Here is a 23,423-nt window from a genome sequence, read left to right as displayed (position 1 = left end):
TCATGGGCTGCACTCATATAGACACCAGCCCTTTTTCCCCATACTTCTGTGAAGGGCTTAGAAGTTATCACTTATCTCAGCATAAAAGTTGAACATCCCTCTGCAAATCCCTCATGCCAAGAGCTTGCTGCTCCCCTATGGTAGAATGCTTATCTCACGTGTTTTCCCAGTAACCATCTTCAAAGGAACCAGGAGTTGGGGTAGTCTAGTAGCACACTTCATCCTTAAAATCACAGCCTGCTCTGTTACACAAATTTCTGCAGAGGCTTTTCAAATACATCATCCTATCCAAATATAAAGGGACAACTCTAGAACCATTTGAAAAACCCTATCATCATTTTCTACTAAATGAGTTCTTCTCCCTGAGGGCTCTCTGGAGGAGCCAATGCTATAGTATACTAAGCTACCGATGTGACAGCTGAAGCTCAGACCAACTCAATTCCTGACAGGCAGCTGCAGGTGGTGTGAAATAGCAAATGAAAAAGATTATCAAATAGAATTAAATGCAGCACTCTCAGGAGGCCTTGATATAGAAAGGGTAAAATTCCACTCACCTTAATCCTGCATATTATCCCATTCAACTGAATGGGTATAGCTATATGAATAAAGACAGCAGGATTTGGTCTCATATGCTTACTATTCCTCTTTTTAAATTATATGAAATGCACAATATAGACCTATTAATAATGTTGCAGTTTGTTAGTATTATGCTATTTGGGACAGATTGGATTAACACAGGTATATTAAATTACAGTGAAAGCAGCTGTCAAGAAAATAGGATGGTAAGACTGGTTCATAAAGGTGTGCTCAGAAAGCTCAAGAAATCGGAAAAACTGCATACTACCACTAAATGAAAATACAAGCAGCAGAAGTTACTGACTGCTTGAGAGTCCTGATAAATTCTCATCATACTTGAACTGATCACAGTTTAATTACTTATCTAAAATGTTTGGAAGACTTTCAGTCAAATACCTATAGTAGAATTATAGAAAAGCAAAATCAATACTCGTTCCATCCAATTTCCAAGTGAATGTAAAGAATCCTGGGATATCAAATTAGGTGTACGTAGAGATCTACATGGGTCAAGACCAAGACAGAGACTTCAACCAGTCCTGCAGTACGCCCTACTGGCTGTGACCCATGGGGGAAAAAAGTTGTGTGGGTTTCATACTGTCTTTGTATTTCCAGAGGAGTCCTTGTACACGAGGTATTCTTAGCTGGCTAGGTGAGTCAGTGGTAGGTCTGTTGTGCACTGCTGAAACAGTTTGAAGCAAACAGGGAGCAAATACTTAACATTCAAACTTTTATTTTTGCTGTGTGCTATCAGTAAGCACGTGTAAGATTTAGAGGATGTTCAGAACCTGCTTTAAACACATTATCTCAAGTTCCTCTCTTTATTCTTAGACAAGTTAATACAAACATTTATTGAACAGGCACAGACATGATGGTATCTACCTTCTACAGCTTTCCCTGTAAGTTTTGTCTTCATATAGCATATGATAAAATGTTCAATTATGGTCTCAATCTCATCTTTCTACCTCTACTTGTCCAACCCAACAACTCAGAATAATGTAGACCTTTCTATTAGCTTCATTCAGCCTCCAGCTGAGCACTCAGGTTTGCACCAAAGGGGTGAAAACCCTCACAGCTCTGAATGGCAAGATGAACAACTCCGCAGGGTGCAAACAGTAATGTCAGCCCTGTGGAAAGGTCACACTGCATATCTGAGTTCAAACTGAAACACAGTGGGTGTCCAGCAGAGCCCCCAGCTGTGTCTGTAGTGGCAGGATACCTCAGGTGGCTGGGCAATGACTGAGTGCTGCCAGCTGTGCCAGCCACAATCATCTGTCCATCACTTTGTGCTCTCATTTCTTGCTGGCCATCTCGTCAGCCTGGAACTGCATCTGCTGTTTTGGGAAGAAAGCACAATAGGGACTTTGCCTCTGGGTACCAAAGTTACGCAAATATTACTCCACCAAAGGTGCTGACAATACAACTAAAGAATAATTCCTATAGCAATCTATAGAAACTCCAGCAGGCTCTCAATGTGCAATTCTAAAAATTATTTATGAGGCCACTATGTACAGCTCTTCTGCAAGGACATTGGTAAACATTCATGAATTAGGTCGCTCCCAAAGATAAGGAAAAGAACATATAGATAGGTTAAGTGACTTTCTCAGGTTCGCATAGGAAGTTCGGAAACCCAGAAATAGAATCAGTCAAGACTTTCAAAGGGATCCCAGGTGTCTCTATTACACAACTTAGAGTGGCTTAGTGCAGTAACTGCAAGCTCTGTGCACATTTGGTATCAAATGAGAGGGTCCACATTTTGGCAGCCATTGCTACTCATGACCTTGGCAAAACTTAGTCCATATTCTTGATTCCTGCTACACAGTGTTTGGTACTGCAAAGCACAGCATGCTGTCCTACCAAGACACGGGGAAATAATTAAAGCAGTAACTTATCCTTAGCCACCCAAAAAACCTGAAGTTCCACATTCATTAAGCACTGTTTTGTTTTGTAATTTGCTCAATGGAGCTTTAATGTTATTTATGGACTAGAAATTTGGGATAAGTCCTGGGTTTTGTGGAATAGTTATGCTCCAAGAAATCCTTTCACTCAGAATAGATGATTACAACAGTTTCTATAAATATAAATTATTTTACAGACAAAGGCAGACATTACAGTTTGTTCTAGTTTTCACTGAAATTAAGCCAGCAAAGCTCTCATGCCAGTATTATAACAATAATCATGCTGATAGTATTATTCCACTTTACCAAAGCCAAAACCCAATATACTGTAAATTAGATCAAGCACCAAATAAAATTAAGCAAAAGATAAGCAATGCTAAAGGAAATGAATGGTAATAATAATAAAAAAGTGTTTACATTGCTGGTTTCAGATACAAGCTAGACATATATAAGCAATTTTATGTTTAACTGTACCTTTATTTCCCGCTGCTCCCACCTCTCTTTTTTTAATTTAAAAAAAAAAAAAAAAGGGTTTTGCAGACAAAGATATTTCAAAAGAGCACATTTCAGTTTAAATATACTGGTTTTAGGACTGGGGAAGGAAAACAGGGCTCGTACCAATTAAAAGCTTTAAGAAGAAAGGCAAATCAATTAAAAATGCCAGAGGGCAAAGATTGCTTAGGAAGAGAAGAGACTTTGACATATTTGAGATAGCTATGTTCTACAAGGTCCATAATGGAAAACAAAATAACTTGCATTTGTAACAGCAAATATCCACAGGAAAATAAGGCATCTGATACATCACAAATAATATGAATCTATGCTTTCACAGGCTGAATAAACAAGCCACATCACTGAGTTAGTGTTTGTTGAGTACTTTGAAGATGAAAAGCAGAGTATAAAGTGTGAGGTGTTATTCTTAGGACACCCAAGGCAGCCAACCTTCAAGCTCAGCTGCTGAATTATTAGTCTTATTGATGTGACATTGCATTATTTTTTGTACCACAAAACCCAGTAGCTACTCAATAGAACACATGCACCAAAAAGACAGTAAAAAAAACACCCAACAACAACAAAACACCACCACCAAACCAAGCTTCTTATTTGGGACTTTTAAAAGTAATATTCTGATTTTTGGCAGCTTGCTAGGAAAAAAGAACCAGAACTGTCATTGTTGAATGTATCTTTTGACTGTAACTATAATTTAAAAGAATTGTCTGATGTAATTTCTTCTTTTCTCACAGTGATTCCAGGCCAATTATTTATCCCCCTCCCTCCCCCCATAAGAATAGTGTTTTGAAGTCAGCCAATGAAACATGTTTTATTTAAGGACTATATTCCTAGAGCAATGGATTCTTTGGAGACCTAAAGGTTGCAGAGCACTTCATTAGTTCCACATAATGAAAGAATGGTGCAATTGAAGGAGGTCTCTAAGGGAGAATGGTGTGAAAATTAGAGACCCGTCTGCTCACTTGCAAAAAAAAAAAAAAAAAAAAGAAAGAAGAGGAAAAAGGAAAAAAAATGAGAAAAAGGAGGAAAATAATAAAAGTTGTGGATTTTCTAAATAAAGCACACCGTCTCCATTCAGTCCACTGATAAAGGGTGTCTACTCAATCCTCTTACCATTGACAATATAATAAAACCAGAGGAAATTTTTTGAAGTAGATCTGCACATTCCACATTTGGATTGAGGGGCAATGGACTGTTTAAATTGCTATTTACATTTCCAGCTGTTTTACCAGTGATTTGCCCAACTTAATAGCTCTTTAAGCTTTTAAACAAGAAAATAGCTATTCTCACGATTCAAAGAGGAAACCATGGTTATTTCAGACTGCCTCTATTGTAAAAGGCTTAGACCCCTCTGTCTTTATAGATGCCCTTCCCTTTATAGTACTTCCCTTTTCCATCTCCTCCTGCTTTCTAAATCTTCTTCCATTTTCAGTTCACTTTTTACATTATATATTTTTAGTAATATAATGAATCTTTGCTGATACTGCTGATTCAAGGAAAATGTTTGCATGCAGCCACCAAAGTTCCCAGGAGAGACTTAAGTGAGCTAGAAAATTAGATTTGCCTGTATGATCTTCCACTAGTTGTTGGGGAGTTAGCCAGTGTTAAACAAATGCTCCACAACTATTGAAAAATGTGTATTTATTCATACTCTTTCCTCTGAGGCTGTACTAAAAAAAACACAACAACAAAACACTAGAAGTGTGTACAGCCATAATGTAAACTCTATTTTCTGCTTATTTTTTCAGGCGAAGGGGAAGAGGAGGGCAAGGGGGTAGTCCACAAATAAGAATGAGACTAAGACGAAAGGTTAAAAAGGGGTGGAGGGAGGAAGGAGTTATTTCATAGTGGCTCAACAAACTACTGCAATTATTTTGTAATAATTTGCACCCATTAGTTTGTTTAACCTGGTGCTAATAAACTCTAATGTCATGAAGAAAAAGTTCAAAAACAAAAGCCTCCCCATCTTGCTTTTCCCCTGATCAAAGCTTAAATATTTTCCTTTTACTTACTCTTAAGTATCCTCTGTGTATACAGATGATTAAAACACCATTCAGATAGTGGGGAAAACTGTCAAATTCAAATTGTTTAGAAAGTGGTAGCTGCTACTCTGATCAAAATTTTCAAAACTAATACAGTTTACCAAAGAAAATTACGGTAATGCTTGGAAAAGTGTGAATTCTTTTGAAGAACTGATTGTACCCTACCGTAAAAAAATGAGAGAAAGGTATTATAACCAGCATAATGCTAAATAACTGATTTTTATTTTAAAAGGTAACACTTCATATATAACAGTCAGTATATCCTGAACTAAAATTCCCATTTTTATATACAATTTATACAGAAGTCAGTGAATGATCCCCAAACTGACATATTGGCTGCTGATAAAGCAGATGTTTGTCCTAGTTTCATGCACCAGAGCATCACTGAGGATATAACAGTTTCACTAGGCAAAACAGGACCAAGAATCAATCTGTATTTGAATTAGTGTGGTTAAATAAAATGGGCTTGTAGCTGGAATGTCTGGTCACTTCAAAAGGAAGGAAAAAAAGCTGCACACCTAAGTTACTGAGAAATGACAAAGTTCTAAAGAAAGTATGTTTAAGGGTAAATCAAGTGCCCTGTTCCCTTGCAAAGAAAAAAAGATCAAACAGCATCATAAATAAATAAAGGTCCAGTAAGGGCTAGAAGATTTTTTGGATGTTTTCTCCAGCTTTAAGTACAAGTAGCCTTCATGAACTTTGTTAGTGAAAAGTTCTACCAACTTCTAGCACTCTGCAGGAGGGTTGAAAATGAGCCATATTCAGCAGTATTTTTCTGAAAAACTCTTTACTCAGATTTTGAAAATTCCCAGGAAGCTCTGCTATTAATGCCCAAAATAAAACAGATTTCCCAGGGAAAAAAAAAAATTGTAAAAATCTAATGCAATAAATCCAGTGCTGCTTTGGAGTATTGGTGGAAAAAAACAAAACAAAACAAACAAAAAGACAGTTCTTAAAGTACATAGCAGAAGAAAACATAAAAATACTAAAAGAAAGGCTCAAAAGGAAGTTCCTGAGAGCAGGCATTTCTTGGCACTCAGTTCCAAGAAACACGATGCCTTCCCACCCTACACAAGACAGATTTTTGGTTAAACATAAAATAATCCCCTTTTCAACCTTGTTACCAACACGTAGTAGTAAGAAAGGAGAACTGCAAATCAGATTTTGTTCTGTGCCAAGGAGCTGTTGTGTGCACTTAGGTACATTAGGTATATTCCCCTAGCCTTGGTTTCAACAACTAAAAATAGCATCAGGACCCATCTTCATGGAAGTCCCTAGTAAAACTAGCAGAGAAAACTACTGCATACAAAGGGAAAAAATTAGCTTATTGTCCACAGTCTATTAATAGCCCAAAACCTGTGCAGTAGAGCAGCCACAGTAAGTCACACTTCAAGTAAAAAGTATTTGAAAGTCGAACTTTCCAGCACTGGGCATGATTAACAGCAGATGCACTCCTGTGAGCAGCTCCACTAAAATCAAAACAATTGTTTACAATAATGAAAATACATGCAATTATGGCTGCAGGATTAAGACCCATTCCAGAGTTACAGGAGCCCTGTATTAGAAAGTACACTTGTATTAAATCACTGTGACCACTTTTTGGCAGAGATAGAAGTTTTATTGCCAAAGGAGCCATAGTGAAAGGGTGACTCAACTCAAGTACTCTGCAGCATATGAACAGTTGCACACTTTATGGAGCACTCAGCTGCCACAGCCACCACATCTCAGTAATGCCTCCTGGCAAATCCCGTTAGGCTTCTTCTTGCCCCATTAAAATCACTGGAGGCTAAAAAAGCAGTAGCAAATCAATTTCACATTTCCTAAGGATCTGTTACTGCATTTATTCTTTACACCGACCTATTATTTACATGGATAAGATTCACCGTGGAGACTATTTTCTAAGAATCTGAGTAACACAGATTGGCTTTAGCAATCACAAAGTAGGAACTAACCTGCCACAAGCAAGTTGAACACGTGGATTAACACACAGTTTAGATGCCTAAAAGGCCCAGGAACCCTGGAAAAAAGCACAAGACTGCCAGATTACCTTCACCTCTGCTCTCTTCCAATTTTGCAGTCTGCCTTCTCTACTCAAAAAAAAAAAAAAAAAAACACCAAAAAAAAACTCCCTGGGATGACCAACCAGGGCACAGCAGGCTCCATGTCCCACCCAGCAAGGGTGCTTTACTGCCTCTTGCAGACAGCCTGTCTGGGCATTTCCAGCTGGGTATGGAGAGGTAGGATGTGCTTGGAGCCACTCAGTTCCTCAAGCTCTGGTGAAATCTCCCTGTTGTTCCTGGGCTCCCCCACATGCAGCCCTTCTATATGAGGGCCTGAAGGTGGGGCCTGAAGGTGAGCTGGGGGGAAGGTGGCTACAGCTACACAGGCTATATCAATGCAGCAGCAGAGTTGAAGGCTAAAAGAAACTAATGGTTATCTCATCTAAATATCCCCAGCTTGGAATGACTTCTCTTGTCTTCTCTTGTTGCAAGCAGAAGAGTTTAGAAACAAAGGAGTTAGTCTAATCTTTATCACAGGCTGTTACCTTTCTGAAGCCTCTCAGGTGCTGGAAGGTTGTTTGGAGATGGGGGATTGATGGTGAGGTGCACCCACCTAGCCATGCTCTCAAGTCACAGAAGATGCTCTGAGGTCTAGGCAAATGAGCAAAACCCTTCCCCTGTGGCCTGGAGAAAGGAGCCTCAGTGTAACCCTGGGCCACTGTGAGGTTCACCAGGGAGGAATCAGTCTCCAGGCATAGCCAGTTTCCAGTGCTTCAGAGGAACTAAGCAAACACTAAACCAGAGTACATCTGGCTAATTGTATAGCGGGAGAAAAAAAATCTTTCTTGACCCCAGCTAAATCCCTGAAGCAGAGGCTTTTATTACAACCATTATCTTTATGCAAATGATGATCATGCTGGGGACTTATTCTGCCTGTTACATATGAAGGAAAGAGCTGAATGAATGATACATTCTGGACAGATTCCTTGGCCAGAAGGACCATTCATGCCAAAGCCAGTTCGAAAGAATATCTTTTAGAAAAATATCCAAACTGCCTCTTAAAATCTCCAAGTGATGTCAATCATGCTGCCCCCTTGGTCTATTGTTGCAACGTTCTGTTACCCTCACTACTAGGACGCTATTGGAAATCAATGTAAAATTTATCTAGCATGAGCTCTTCCCTGTCAGACCAGTTTCTGCAAGCCTGAAAAGCAATGATAAACTGCTTGGTTGCTTTGCTATTAACATTCCTACTGATGGCAGTTTTATAAAGAGCTCTGCTAGCCGCCCTGAATTGCTCTATTTCAGGTTTCAGTGGGATTCATAAGGTCCCAGAGAAATTCTCTCTTAGATGCCAAAAGTTCTGCAAGGGAACTAGACAAAACCATGCTTTTTTTCTTGAATAATAATTAACAAACAAACAAACAAACAACAAAACAAAAAAAACAGACAGACGCAAGAAGCAAGGAAGCAAAATGAAAATGACTCTACTTTACAAGGTATGGCATAGAGCATGGCTGCAAGGCAAACTCCTTTATCCTTGCTTATGCTTCTGTCCACTCCAGCAATGTACGCTGGCCATACACAAAAAGGCTGCTTGGTCTCAATCTCCCAAAATGGACCAGAGGAAGAAGCACAAGCAGGAAGAGAAAAAAACAACTAGTTCAACAATAAATGGGATCTGAGACAGCAGGATGCTTCAGCTGTTTCATGTAGCTATCACCACAAACTCAGTATGATGGCTCTGAGTGCTAGAAAGGTACAAACCATTTATCAAATATTAATGGGCAAAACATGGGATCTTGCCAGCTGGAGATATTGAGACCAAGCATAGAAGAGGCCATCTTAGTCTATGTCTTCATGTTCCAGAAACTTCCAAGACAGTGGTGAAGAGCAGCCATCACAGTCATCTGGCATTGCAGAAAAACAGCTTCTCAGCAGCTCTGGGACGTGCTCGATCAATAGCTGGAAAATACTATTTGGTTGAACATTGAGCAGTAGCAGGTGCACCTTGTGTGCAGCTATTAAAATGCCTGTTCCCCAATCAATTCCCTTACACGGATACTCCTTGGCCTAGACATACCAGTTTTCACAAGCTTTGTCACTTAAGGCTTCGCTTGTCCGGCTCTGTCACTATTATCACACCAGTCACACTAGCATGCGTCTATCTGTGTTAGGTCAATCACTGTGTTTGCTGCAGAACATGCTTCATGTTTGTTTGGTGCAGGATGCCTGAATTCAGCTTCCCTTACTTGCTTCATATCAAACAGGTATAGTTTTGCTGTTCTCACAGTCACCCTGCTCCTGGTGCCCTGCTAGGCACGCTTCCTTTGAACTCCAACAGCCTCTTATCTAACAGAGAATTGACTGGAAACTGTTTCTGTGCCAGCTGCCTTGCTGGAGCCTGAATTATGTGTTGAAGTCAGTCTAAGTATTGTACATAAAAGCTGAAAAATACTTGAGTTCCTAAGGTCAGAAGTGCAGCAAAATTTGTGTTCCTTGACTTTAACACCCCCCAATATAACTGCTGGGAGTCCAAAATTCAAGCATATGCAGAAATTGGCTCCCCTAATTCTTTTTAGGAGGCTCACTGATGGGAACCATTAGCCAAATAAAGATGCCAGGCAAGGCTAAGACTTCAAAGACTCTTCTTGTGGATCACACAGGACAGTATCATTCTGTGTAGTTTTGCCGAGTTTCTTTTGTAGGGCACAAACTTTAGGCTCAGGAGACATGGAATGTTCACCTGCATGGACAGCTTAACTTGGCTTCAAATGCTCTGTATTTTAATACACCTCCTGCCTGCATGTGAAAATGTTTCACAATCTGATTCCCAGACTATAAATTGTGACCATTTGCAAATATGCTAAAATGTTCAGAATGCTCAAAAAGATGTAAATACATAAAAAATCTCACAATTCGAGCCCTGGCATGTTGCACTATCTAGATGCTAACGTAGCCAGGACTCTGGTCCTGTGCTGGAACAAATCCTAAACTGGCTGCGTTCAAAGAACCTTGTCCTCAGAAGCCAAAATGACACAAGCAAACTATTCCACTAGCTGTGCAGAGGGAAAAAAGCATAGCCAGCCATGAGATGGAGATGCAACCTGGGGAGCTTGAGAGCCAGAAGGAACATCAGAGCCTGCACAGCACATCTGCATAGATATTGCCTGCATCCTGATACATGCGTGCCGTGATTCTTCAGAGCAGTTGGCAGGAAAATTTGCTCCCTGCCACAATCTCTCTTATCAGTCACCACAACATGTCTCCAAAATAGAACAGTTTCTCCGGGGCCTGGTATTAACATTTTGGCAGATAGTTTTTTATGCTGTTTGTGAGCACTTCTGTTCTGAGGCTGGTAAATGTATGTAGCGTACATGGCACTGAGACTGAATTTCTCATCACTACTTTGCCTAATGGTGGGAAGTTACCATATGCTATTGCTCAGCAAAGGACAACATTACATTATAGTTCCTTCATTTAAAACAATAACAACTGCCTCCTGCATAGAAAACAAATAGGCCCTGTCCCCAGATGGTGTAAATTAGCATGGCACCACTAATGTCTGATTTATAACAATTGAAGATCCAGCCTTCCCAATATACCACATGATTAAGCATGCACTTTGCTAGCCTGGAAATGTTTTGAGGGCCATGTAATTGTGCAGTAATGAACTAAACTTTTAATTAAGTTCTCATTTTGAATTAGAATCAATAAGTCAATAAATAGCCTTCACTTGATTTAGATTATAAATATGCACAGCTGAGGCTGCACTGTATGTCCTCCCCAGTTTTCAGGCTCTCCTTTCTCCTCCATATGTCAGAATCTAATGAAGGAGCTCTGAAGTATAATCCTAATATATTATTGTCACACATGGTGATAATACTGCTTGAGTTAAGAGACTGCCAGGCTTCTATTATAAATCCTGTTCTCAAGGTTTTATAGCATGTGTGTTTTAAACTGCAGTGAGCAAAGTTGTTTTTACAAGGAGCTGTCAGCCCCAGCGTGAATTTTTGTCAAAATAAAATTAAAAATTGATTTGATTGATTCAACCTGTCAAGTTTTCAGGGTTTCTGAAGCTATTTTTGCTAACCTCTGGTATAATATGCCTTAGATTTGAAAAATGCAGTTTCATAGCAAGCTTTTAAACAACACTAATTGCTGATTTTTGTTGGAAGGAGAGAAAGGGCAAATAGGTTTGTATGGTGGTAATGACTCTTATATTTTAAGACTAGACAAGACCTTTTCTGACCATCTAGTCTGACCTTTCGAATAGCTAGGTCACAGAATTTTGCCCAGTAATTAACATATCTGTCCTGGTAACTTCCAGGTTGAATTACAGCAGATCTTTAGAAAACTATCACCTCTTACCAGAGGGAATGTCACAGACAAACTGTATTATCCAGTACTTGGAATAGCAGAGTAGAAGTTGTCATTTCAGACTTCTTTTCTTCACTCTGATTTTGACTCACTGTGTGGTCTTAGGAAAGTCACTTCATTTTCTAATTTCTCCATTTTTCCATCTTCCGTGATGAGGAAAATAATATTTAAATGCCCCAGAGAGGACATGGTACGTTGTAATAAATTATTTGAGGAATGCTTTGAACTATTCCGATAAAAGATGCTATTCTGCAAAAGTACAGAAAGCTACATCTGTGTATTCAAATCTGAAAACTGATTACTTTTCAGGATGTGTTCTTTCTCTCCATTTGTGTCATGTTAACAGCTAGTGCATAACAAATCTGCTTATGTGAAGTACTGATCCTCACAGTCCGCTGTTTCAAACATTTTAGAAAGAAATGGTGTAAAAATTGTTTTGGATATTTTCACTCAGCGGGTATGATTTTTCTCTAATGGAATGAGTGGTTCTCATTATGAACAAACTTTGTCTTAGTTTCCATTGGATAAAACACCTTTCAGCAGGGCTCTCTCAGGGTCACAAAAACTGTCCCATTCTTGGCTTTCCAAAGATCTGGTAGAAAAATCATTTCTGGAGCACAAATGATACCTCTCTGAAATTAATCAGGCAGTTTGTACTCTGAACTGTCACTGCAGCTAGACACTCAACAAATATAGGGTTCCACCTTTCAAAACCATGATAACAATGCTTGGCACCAGTATGAAAGATAATACAAAGCATTATGGCTTAAAAACATCCAGCATCGTTCAACTGGAATATCCAGGTCATTTTTTCAGAGTGACTTTTACTTTTAAAAATATCTACCCCAAAGACTGATCCTTGGTACTCGGGCTAGAGATGCAAATGGCCTGAACATACACTGGGTATCCTCTTGGTTCAGTCTGGCACCTTTGTGGCTTGAAGAGATTGTTATTACTTCACTGCAGCTTTCAAATTCAAAGTGTCAAAAAACAAAACAAAACAATGAAGTAGGACAGCGAAGGAAGGTAAGTTCTACAATCTATAGTAGTGCAATTTCAGTGAGTTGCTCAGCAGAGTAAAGTTAGTTAGCTCACTGAAGGACCATCACAGTGAAAACTTCAGAGATGTGTTCTGGGAACTGGGAACATCAGCTCTGTGAATCTTTGCTTCTGGCCCATGACTATTCACCAGGACATTTTCTGAGCAAGAGACCACAGCTGGGCCATAGTGACTCTAGGAGTGGTGTCTCAGTGAAGAACATGGAAGACACATGAGGAATACACTGAAGTGATCGCTGCTGCAGAGTGGTCAAGCCCTTCCACACACGGTGACTTAAAAGAGAGAAAGTGCAGAAGGAATTCTCAAAAAACAACAGTAAAACTTTAGTCTTACAGAAGTTGTAAGGTTGGAGCAAGGGAACTATGCAGCTGGTCTTAAGTTGTTTTCCGAGGCTTATACAGCCAGGTGATTTAGAAATAAAATTTCTACTGTAAAAGCCAGTGTTCTTTCTCTCCGTGTTTTCCCATCCCAGTTGAATTAGAAGTTCAACATCAGTTTGGAGTTCTCAAAGCTTTAGTAGTGCTCAAGAGAAATCTGTGTGATGGTTTGGGAGGTCTCAGGCTCTAAATCATGGTCACAAAATAGAATGATAATTCCTGAGTCTCTGAATGAATCCTAAGCTCCCAAAGTCAAAAGTCTCTGCCCTGTCTGTGTGGGATGAGCTAACAGTATAGAGAAATAGCGGATCAGATTGTAAAAGTTGCATTGACAGCCTGATACAGCTCTGCTAAGGTCAGCTTTCACCAGCTGATACTCTATTCTTTTGTCTACAAGCAACAAAAGAGAAGGAAAAAATGTCTATATTTTTACTTCAACTGGAAATTCTTTAGCAAGCACAAGAAATAGTTAGCGTTCTTAACTGCATTCATCAGCACTTCAATGCAAACAGCAGTTCTGCCTGACTCCATGCAGCAGTTTTAGGAAAGGTGGAGAAACAGAGTCTAAGCCATTAATAACAATCCTGATAGTTGAATAAATAGAAGTAGTATTAAAGAGCTGTATGCCTTTCCCTGTGCAGACATAAGATGAAAGAATGTCTCTGTGAAGGAGATATTGTTGCATTCTTTTTCTGTCTGTGGCATAGAATACTTCTGGGTAGCTGGCACTGAATGAAAAATGTGATTTTTCGCACAACGGAAAATGAGGTTTTCAACAAAATGATAATTCTTGTGCGAATGATTGTTTTGCTATGATCCTTTCCTATTTTTAAACTGAAAAACCTAAACCTGATTTTTTTTTTAAGGTAAAGCCTAAAAAAAGTGGGATTTTAATGGTATTCAGTCATTACTGTGATTCTGTGATTTGCTGGATACTGACATTCTCAATCCAGGCTGAGTGTATGTTTGCTTTTCCCCCTACATTTCTTTTGCTCTCTGTCCAACTACTGTCAAGTGTAGAGTCACAACTTCAACCACAGTTTAAGGTGCTTTTGTAAAATCCTTTGTTTGGAAAAATATCTGGAGGACAATAGATTCTTTTCTTAATAAGAAAGAAAAAATGCATAAAACTGAATAATCAAAGAGAATGGAATCAAACAGCAGGGGTACCACGAAAACTGCTATGCAGGCATTTGACACAACCCCCTGATATCTTTCCTACATTTTGTCACATCTGAATATTGCATAATCTTTACTTCACTGCTTTGAGTATTGAAATTATATGTCTGGATAAACAGATGCAAGCTTCTCTGTGCATGTTCTGACCTGGCAGGTGAGGAGCATCTTGGGTTCAGAAGCTGGGTTGACACGGTTTTGCATTCTGAGTTTATCTTGCCTCACAGCAAAACCTTCAGGGTAGTGATTATTTTGCACATGCTTGTATGAAACCCAGCATGACTGGTTTTGATTGGCCCTGCTAGCTTCAACTACACAAAAATAACAGGTAATATGTTTTTGTTCACAACGGTTTCAGTGTATTTTACCAGTTTAAATTTGGTTGTTATAAGCAGGGACTGAAAAAGAGCAAGAAAAGGGCTTCTAAAGAATGCCTATGAGGTACTAGAACTTCTTGAGCTGGGGAAAGATTGGATTATTGCCCTAAGTTTGATTCAGGACAACGTTAAACATGGGATTAAACAGCCTACATACCATGAATTTAGCAACCACTTTGATACAATATACCAAATTCATTCCTGATTTATAGTATTTCAGTGGGGTTGTACCAAGAGGTGGATTTAATATGTTGACACTGTTCAGTGAGAAATGTACAGATGTACAACTAAACATCATGAAAGCACTTACAAGTACATTTCTCAAATTGTTTACCTTCAGTGCATTACTGGTAACCAGAAATACATTGGAACAGAGCTGGCCAGCAAAGGCTGCAACTATAGAAATATAGAGGAAGAAGAATCAAAAGCCATTTGTCTAAGTGAACAACACTGTTTTGTCATGACTATGTGCAACTATCTACAGTCTAGACCAGTTCTGAGTGTAAAAAACTACCAGAATCACCTTTCTCTATGGGGTGAAGCCCACCTTTGTCACAGGTAATTTAAAAGTGTAAATTGCCACATAATAATAATTCATTGCTAGCTCAATTCCCCTTATTCTCTGGCACAAAACAATTTGCGAACAAGGTTATACAGACAGTGGTTTTGCAATAAGACGCAGAAAAAGAAATGAATGAGAACAGCATTATACTGAAGGGTTGGACAGGTTTCCTCATCTACCTCCTGACTCGACAGCTTGCAGCTTCCTGATGTGTGCCTCATACTTCAGAGTATGCCAAGACGAAACCCCATAGAAGTTCTGACACAGAGGATGACATGGCTTTCCTGGAGCCCCCTCTTTCCCTGTATGGGCAACACAGGGTTCCTGTAAATACCAGGAAGCTGCTTTTGCTCCCACAGTCAGGAACTGCGGTTAGCCAATAGCTCCTATGCAGGCAGAACTGTGCTATCGATCACACGACATTATTCTAGGCAGGGGAGAACTCTATTTACAGGTCACAGCTTGGCCAGCACCAATGCAGAATGGAAGACTGAATTTCACTCTTCTGAGTTATAACCATGGAGTTTATTATTGCTACTGTTATTCCACTAGCCTTCATACTGAAACCAGGGTGGAAACAGAAGACCATTCTGTGTATTACAGCCAAATGTGAATGTTAATAATACACAAAGAGATTTGCATCACAGTCAGATTTATTGCTATAACGCGTCACATCAACCAAAATGCAGAAGTCATATCCAAACAAGCTGTTGGCTACCAGCTATTGGTTTTATTCTGAGAGGAAAGAATTTATTTTCTCTTTTAACATACTCAGGCTTGTAGGTAAGTATCCCACACACCTTTGAGCTACTGCTAGTTCCCTTACAATGTAGAATAACTGCTTTTCCTCATTTAGCACTGTGCAGTGGCAGATGGCCAGAAGTAAGTGAGAACCTTCAGGGCAGCCACCTGGAACTAAGTAGAAAGAAATATGGAAGGGTAACTGGAAAGCTAACAAAACATGGTAGCACTGGCAAAATTCACTTGATATTCAACAGTATTTATTCCACTGTGACAGTGCAACCAATCTCAACAGAACTGAAAGCTCCAAAGCATTTTGTCAATGATGTATGCAACAGGCCTCTTTACACTGTTGCAGTCAGCTTTCCACCAGCATAAACCACCCATGTAGACAAGCCCACCGTGGACATGTAGGGTGTTAAAAGCCCATCAAGCAGATTAAATCTGAGCTGGAGCAGCCAATCATTTTGATCTCCTGGCAGTGTGCAGGGCAGATGGAATGTTAATATTCTGAAATATCATACCATGCAATTTATAATAAGCAGGGGACTGATGAGAAAAATCTAGACCAATATTATGGAAAATGGGCCATTTAATAATCTGGTTTAGGCAGACTTAGAGAAATGGGTAAGAGATTCCAGACATATTTGAAGACTTTGAAGGCACCATGGAAATAATCCATTTAATTCAATAAAAGTCCAGCCTGGAATCGCCTCATTTGCAGCTTGCTTGACATTTGCTGAAAATTTTGGTGCCAGTACAATAAAATTGTTCTCTTGGTACAATTAAAACACTCAGTGACATATTATTGAATGAGATATTCAGTGTCTGACTAAACTTTTTGTCTCAAACTAGAGACATAAAATGTTTTAACATAAATTGAACATGAGAATTGAGTAGAAAAGTTTAAATGCTGGTCAGGACACCTCTACCTCTTAAGAGCATTCCAGGCTGGGTTCTTCACGCATTGTAGAAAAAGGGACCAGATGACTCCTGCTGTGTTCTACACTATTCCAAAATCACACTCGAAGAACTTCAATTCATAGGGTATTATTTTTCAGATGGACCACTATTGACATCCTGTGACACCTCTGTCCAGAATGGGAGCTTGTTAGCTATATTATAAATCACATTACCACAGAAGCAGATGGCCTATGGATACATGTCACTTTGCACTCTGCAGCTCCCTGTGCAGTGGCTGGCTGCAGGACTGAACCATAACACCATATTAAACTGTCAAACTAATATTTATGACCTTATTTGTCTTCCTAGACCAATGGGTATAACCCACTGATGGAATGCATCCTCTGACTGGACACTGAAAGGCAGTAAAATAGGTCTTGTTCACCAACTACTACCTGTACAAATCTTAGTAACAACTAGAATGGAGTCACGATCCACAGCCAATAAAGGTCAAGAGCTTAGCATCAAAGACTAACGGGATATTCCTCTCACTTGTTCAAGCCAATTGAGACAAGTATCTTGTTAACACAGCTGTAGCTTGTCCATGACATGACACCCTGATATTTCCTTTTTTTTGGTTTGTTTTTGTTTTCTAATGCAGTCATTTCACATTAGTTTCTTAAGCCATTTGTTTATAAGTTGGCCTCTTACTTCACAAGTGAAATTGAAGCATAAATCAGTATTACCAATGAAAGTAGGGAATATACTGAGTTCAAAATCAGGGCTATATGTGTTTCAGGTAAAAGGAATACATTGAATAAAGATTAAAGAATAATTGACTGAAGGACAAAGATGACATGAAATGATACAGATCATTTTATTTGTCTAAAAGTGAAGTGCTCCTGACAGAGCAGCCTAGATGGATGGATTTGTTTTTACTCAGAAACACCACCTAATTCTTGAAATGCCAACAGAAAAAAATAATCAGGAAGTACAAAAGTGGTCTAATGTCAAACAGAAGATGTAATTTCAAGTCATGAAACAACAGATTTCAATGGAATGGCACAACCTTCATTTGGTCTGCAGATTGCACCACACAGCTACAAACAAAGCAGTCCCTAAAACTTTGTGGGTGGCAACACAAAGGAGGCATAGAGACCCTTTGGATATATTACAACATTATAGTACAACTCTGTTTATTAAGTCAATCTTTCATTCTCTGCCTTAAAATGTCTACAATTCTTTTCCCCCTTCCATTCCCCTCCATTTCAGTTGTACGAATGGATTATCTGGACAAGACTAACATAGGCCACCATGGCAGCACTGAGGCTGAACCTCAGCCCTTTCCTGGGGAGGTGAAGCAGGACACTGAATGGCTGCAGCACTTGTCCTCTACCAAGGGGCTGTAGGGCTCCTGGGAAGCACCCTTAACAAATGAAGGCTACCCACCACTGCGTTGGCTTCTAACTGCTTCCACTCAAAGAAAACAGAGGGTTTGCAGGGTGCCTTACCAAAGTCTTACAATTTCTCTTCTGTGGATTGCTTCTGTCTGTGAAAGAAGGCTGGCACAGAGCTGTGACACTACTGCTTTGTCAACAGGAAGCCATTAGAGTAAAAGACCACCCTACAGGAGCAATTGTCCCCCACTATAGGGATGACAGCGATGAGAGGGGCTGAGCAGGTCCTGAGGTACAGGAGGATTCAAACTGTTTTACCCTAAAGGGATTCCAACTCCTCAGCCACAGTCTTTCATATAGAAGAACTGTGAAGCTTTTTTTTTGAAGCTTTTTGTTTATTTGTCCTTTTTCCTTCATGCATACTCCCAGGTACTATTTGTAATTCCATTTCATAACATAAAGCATTCCACAGAGGCATCATTCACTGCCTTCCAGGATACAATGATTAAATTCGCCAACAATGAGATTTTTATCTCACTTAGAATGTTTTTGCTGTCACACATAGCTCACAAAAGGTTTCTGCAGAGTTTTCTGTCATAATTCTCAAAGGAAGATGAAACAATTTTAAAGCAGAATTATAAACATAACACACTGGGTTATAAACACATTTGAGCATAAATTTGCTATCATAAGGAAAGGTCAAGGAAAAAAGCAAGTACTTTAGACAGATGAGCTCCTATACTCTTGATCTTTATATTGCCAATGCAAATAAAAATAATTAAAGCAGAGATGGCTGTAACTGGCAGTCTCAGATATTTGAGATCAATAGAGCAATAAAGAATGTATAATGCAACTTTGAATTAATTGCTCTACATGATGTTGCCAGAATTCACAGTCTACTGCAAGTGCAATAATTCACTTGTTAGTTGCATAGGCCCAGGATACCCTGGTCTGATCCATAGATAATACTGATATATCTGATAGAATTACAGAATGAGAAAACTCAAAAACCTACCTGGTGGTTTCTCATTCTGCCAGCACTTGACAGCTCTGTCTGCGTCAGCCTCAGCAGACCATCGAGTCCATTTGGAGTAAGGCACGGTACATTGCAGTGGATTATTTAGGGCTCAGCTGCTGAGCTGTGGCTACTTCCTGGGTTTCAGAAAAAATACAATAGCGGTAAGTGAGTGGGGGGATTTGACACTTCCAGGATGGCCAAGGCAATCACATTTTTTTAATCTCTCTCTCTTTAGTTTTTAAACCAATGGTAGGAAAATGTCTTCTGATGTTGTTTTTGGAAGTGAACAACAGTAAGTGATCTGGAACACTCCAAACAGCAAAGCCCAAAATTCATAAGTACTTGACCAGGCTTCAGATTTTTGCTGCTGAACTTAAGGCCATGCTTTCACTGCAATCCCTTTCCCTTCCACCCCCCCCCCAAAAAAGGGATGGTCTTATACCAAATTAGTAGGTTAGAGATTGACGGAGTGGAACAGTGGGCTGGGAGTTAAAAAAAAAAATAAAATAAAAAATCCTTTGTGCCCCAGTAAGATATTCTCATCGTGATCTTTAATTAGGATTGGTGATCTCACTGAAACATTCTGGGCAGTTTTTAGTTTTCCAGGAGGTAACATATAAAAACACACTCAGTTAGCATTAGAAATGGCCTCCAGATAAGAACTGCACAAATGTTTTGTTGACTTGTCACTTCAACCAGCTCGTTCTTAGAACTATTTGTAGAGGTGCCAGTGCATGCAGAATTGGTCCTGCAGCTAGACTCTGGTTGATCATCCTGGTGATGCTGCAGTCAGAAGAGATTTTACTTCTGCACTGTGTTGTCTCAATGATACCGCAGGGAGTTCAGATAATGTGTTTTCATACCTACTTGAAATCCACCCGTCTCCTGAATAATGTGGTACACTTTGAATTAATTTGACACAATTTGAGTTACAGGTATTAAAATGCAAGGAAAATGCCTTGAACAGTTAATTAAGAGGTGTCTTTCAGCTGAATACAAATTTAGGATTAGTCTCAATCTCTGAAAGTTACCAGTATCAAACTTAAAAAAAATTAAAAATAAAAAATAAAAAATGCAGGCTAGCAGAAAGCAGCAGAGTACAGCAGTAAATCTGCAAAGCTATTAGTCTTCTAGACAGCTGTTACAAATACAGTAGAAGATACATCTACATATTTTTAAATGTAAAAAGTTCTACCTTTCATTCAGAGAAATGGCAGTGCTTTACAACTGTTAATTAAACCTCATGACACTGTTGGGAGTCAGTAAAATGCGAATGCTAGTTTTGCAGATGTGTAAATTAGCCCGTTTATCACTTAATATTTGAATGTACTTGATCAAATTCAGGGGAAGTTGAGCTGGAACCTTTGTTTCTATTGATTTCCTATGTTTAGAGGATATGATGTCTCCAGAGATTTAGAGAAGGAGCATTCCATTTAAAAAATGAAATGACTTAGAAGAATAAAGACTGTTTAGTCTTTTACCTTTTCCCAACAAAATTTCAAATAAACATTCTCCCTTTACTGTGCCTAACACTTCAGAAAAAAAAACGACATAAAAGTTTAGGAAGGAATTAAATAAGTTTCTGTTTCTCTGTTTCACTTGCCTGCTGTTTCCAAGACTCTTTTTCCTCTAAAGATAATTAGAGATAAGTATGGCTAAACTACCAACTGAGTTTCTAGCCAGTCCATTCCTAGAAGCAAGGAAGTAACACTAGTGCACAACAACATATGCCTATGATTTCCAAGGAGGGGAGAAAGGCAGATGAGAAGGAAGTAAATTCTCGATTTTTAGAGAATTTAGAAAATCTCAAGTTCATTTGCTCTGGATGACAAATTCTGCCATCAGCTGAAGTTTTCAAAAGACAAAACATGTTGAAAGAATAGACAGAATAAAATATTTTGTGTTATATAGCTTCAGTGTTGCACTCAGCAAAGGTTAATTTAAGATGTCTGTCCTCTGAAGTCAACAGACATTTCAATGGATGGCAAAAGAGCTGGTGGTGTCTCTAGTATATGGCACTTTTTAAAAGTGTTAAGGAAGGCCTGATCTTGTAATTTAGTGGGCAGGAAAGCAGCTGAAGTTAGGTGGTCCTAAGGCTTTCAGCTCTCTGCCCACTTACCATCTGTTCCAAAAATTCAGGACCCATTGCAGAATAATCATGTAACCGATCACAAAAAAATTACATGGTGCCTCCCCATTGAGTTTTATCCTACTTTGGTTGCAAAACCTTTGAGAAAGCATAGCAGATGCTGAACAGGTAATTGAAATGGACAATGAAAAGAGCTGGCAGAACTGTAGAAGCCTTAATATGATTGTCAATAACTTTACAGCTGTAAAGCCTATAAAGCCAGACATAACCAGATTTTATGTGCCAGGCAGAAAGCTGAGTCCTGTACCACCTAAAGTGATGCTTACCTCAGTTCTCTTCAGCATTAGTTAGTCAGGCTTTGGCTAGGTAAACTTATCCAACTTCCTTTGAAACATCTCATGTCCCGACAGCTGCTAGGAACAGGATATCTGACCTGATAGGTATGGCAAATCCTACTTTCCTGGAAAGGCTTCCTTTGAGCCTACTCTTTGATATTTCCTTCCCTATGGAAATAGGCAGAACTGTCAACCTCATTGGAAACTGCAATTAATCCAGGGTGAGGAACTCATTGCCATAACAAAGATACAGACAAACTTGCTTTTTCTTCTCAGCACGTCTAATATTCAAACATCCTAGCCAACCTGTAGGTTCAGCTTTGAGCTTGAAGCCAAAAATGCTCCAAAGCTGTGCTCTTGACTGTGATGCCTACTATGAAGTGCTGGACTAATATCTGACATGTATCTGGGACTTACTGGAAAGATCCCAAAATGTTTTGCATGCTATATATAGGAATAACTTCATATACCACTGAAAAGTGGCTACATCTGAAGTGAAAAAGGACAGCAGAGAAGGTAAACGCTGCAGCAATTTTGTGAAAAACAGATCAGTTCATTTTAAAGACAGATGAATTGCCATTTCTTGAGCCAGAATCAAAGCCTTTGAAGCCACTTATTTTACAGAAGATCTCACAAAAATCTTCAGTGATGCCCTATTGTCATTTTTTGGCTTCCTGTTACTGCTGGAACACAGTGATCCTGCACAACAGCTCTTTGGATTTGTTCTTTAATCAAAATACCACTTTTTTAAATATAATTGCAAACAGCAGGAGGACTTGGCATGATGATACCACTCCAAATACAAGAGATAAGGCAGCCCAGAAGGAAAGACAAATAATAAATTACCTGGTGACAGTACTGACAGGACATCCCTGTAGTTCTGGTGCTTCAGAGTCAGTAATGCATTCCTCCTCACAGTAGCCCTGTAAAGATAATCAGTTATCCATAGGAGGAACTCAAGGCTCAGGAAGGCTCACATCCTCTACACCTTCATGGTGTTCTTCAGGCTAGACCATGGTGTCATAGCTTCATCAAAGCCTCCAGACAGAGGCTGTGGATTGGCCCCTCTCTCCCTGGGGATGCTACAGTGCAAAGCCTGGACAAGCCTCACCAGGATTTGGGGCCTCCATGGCTCAGACCTTAAGCACTCACAGGGTCATGGAATGTGGCTGACAGGGTACATTTTGGTAGGTGCACTTCTGCAGGAATCAAGTGCGTTCCAGGACATCTTCCCAAATGCTGCTAGGCTATGCCCAAGCTTTAAGGTCCTGTTTAGGACTGACCACGGAGCTGTAGCTCTCCTGTGGTTCTCCCCTAACACCACACACTCCATCTCACCCTGAGGCATCCAACCCTTCCCTATAGCTCTGCATAACTGCTGGCATGGGGAACGAAGCATCTCCAAAGCAGCAAAAGCTACTCTCATGCTGGAGAAAAAAGGCAGTCGCTCACCACAGCTTTACAGCTTCAGTGGCTTTGAATTGCTATCATTTACCTCTACCCGTATTTCAGAGGGACAAGATGGCTTACAGCTTTGGTAATCAGTTCTGCAGCTTTTCACCCTCAGATTTTCTGCCATGTAGCTCAGGCTGGGATGTGGGGGGGGGCTCCAGGCGAGGCCAGCTGGGGCCATTAATGCCCATGTGCCACCTGGGCATGACCAGGCCTATTACCATTCTCAAGGCCCTGGCAAGCATTTTGGTTTAATGTTTCCTAAATAAGTGTGTTTTTATTAAAAATCTGAAAGCTTTTCACATAGATCAGTTTTGCATTGTGGTGTTGAAAAGGATATAAAGAAAATCTCTGCATGTGATAAAAATGCACTACAATATTTAAGGCTTTTACTTTCAACGGAATTTTATGAGGGACAAAAAATATAAAATATTCCTCCTTGTCTTTCTCAAGTAGCTGGGGGTTGCAAAAAGAAAATCTAGTGCTGTGTTGGATCAAAATGATGTGAGCAGAGAATCTCAGCTGAGACCACG

The 23,423-nt window shown here is 39.6% G+C and overlaps 1 protein-coding gene across 3 annotated transcripts in view; it reads right to left on the bottom strand.

Annotated features, from left to right (window-relative positions):
- Positions 1–23,423, bottom strand: part of SCUBE1 (signal peptide, CUB domain and EGF like domain containing 1) — a 245,313-nt gene that overhangs the window by 221,735 nt on the left and 155 nt on the right. Inside the window, exons 2-3 of one of the 3 annotated variants that reach the window (XM_080562708.1) lie at positions 22,285–22,361; positions 19,012–19,148 (exon numbers count right to left, since the gene is read on the bottom strand). Coding sequence is in view for 1 of the 3 variants with exons in the window: in XM_080562713.1 (XP_080418839.1) it covers positions 6,976–7,040; positions 7,167–7,186 (85 nt within the window). In the remaining 2 variants the exon portion in view is untranslated. Of the gene's footprint in view, positions 1–6,975; positions 7,041–7,070; positions 7,330–19,011; positions 19,149–22,284; positions 22,362–23,423 lie in introns of those variants that run through there. The other 2 variants (XM_080562713.1, XM_080562709.1) reach the window with 2 other exon arrangements.

The sequence above is a fragment of the Anser brachyrhynchus genome (assembly GCF_964034855.1).
Source record: "Anser brachyrhynchus genome assembly, chromosome: 1".
NCBI lineage: Eukaryota > Metazoa > Chordata > Aves > Anseriformes > Anatidae > Anser > Anser brachyrhynchus.
The sequence above is the reverse complement of the archived record's forward strand: the minus strand, read 5'-3'. Positions and strand labels throughout refer to the sequence as shown.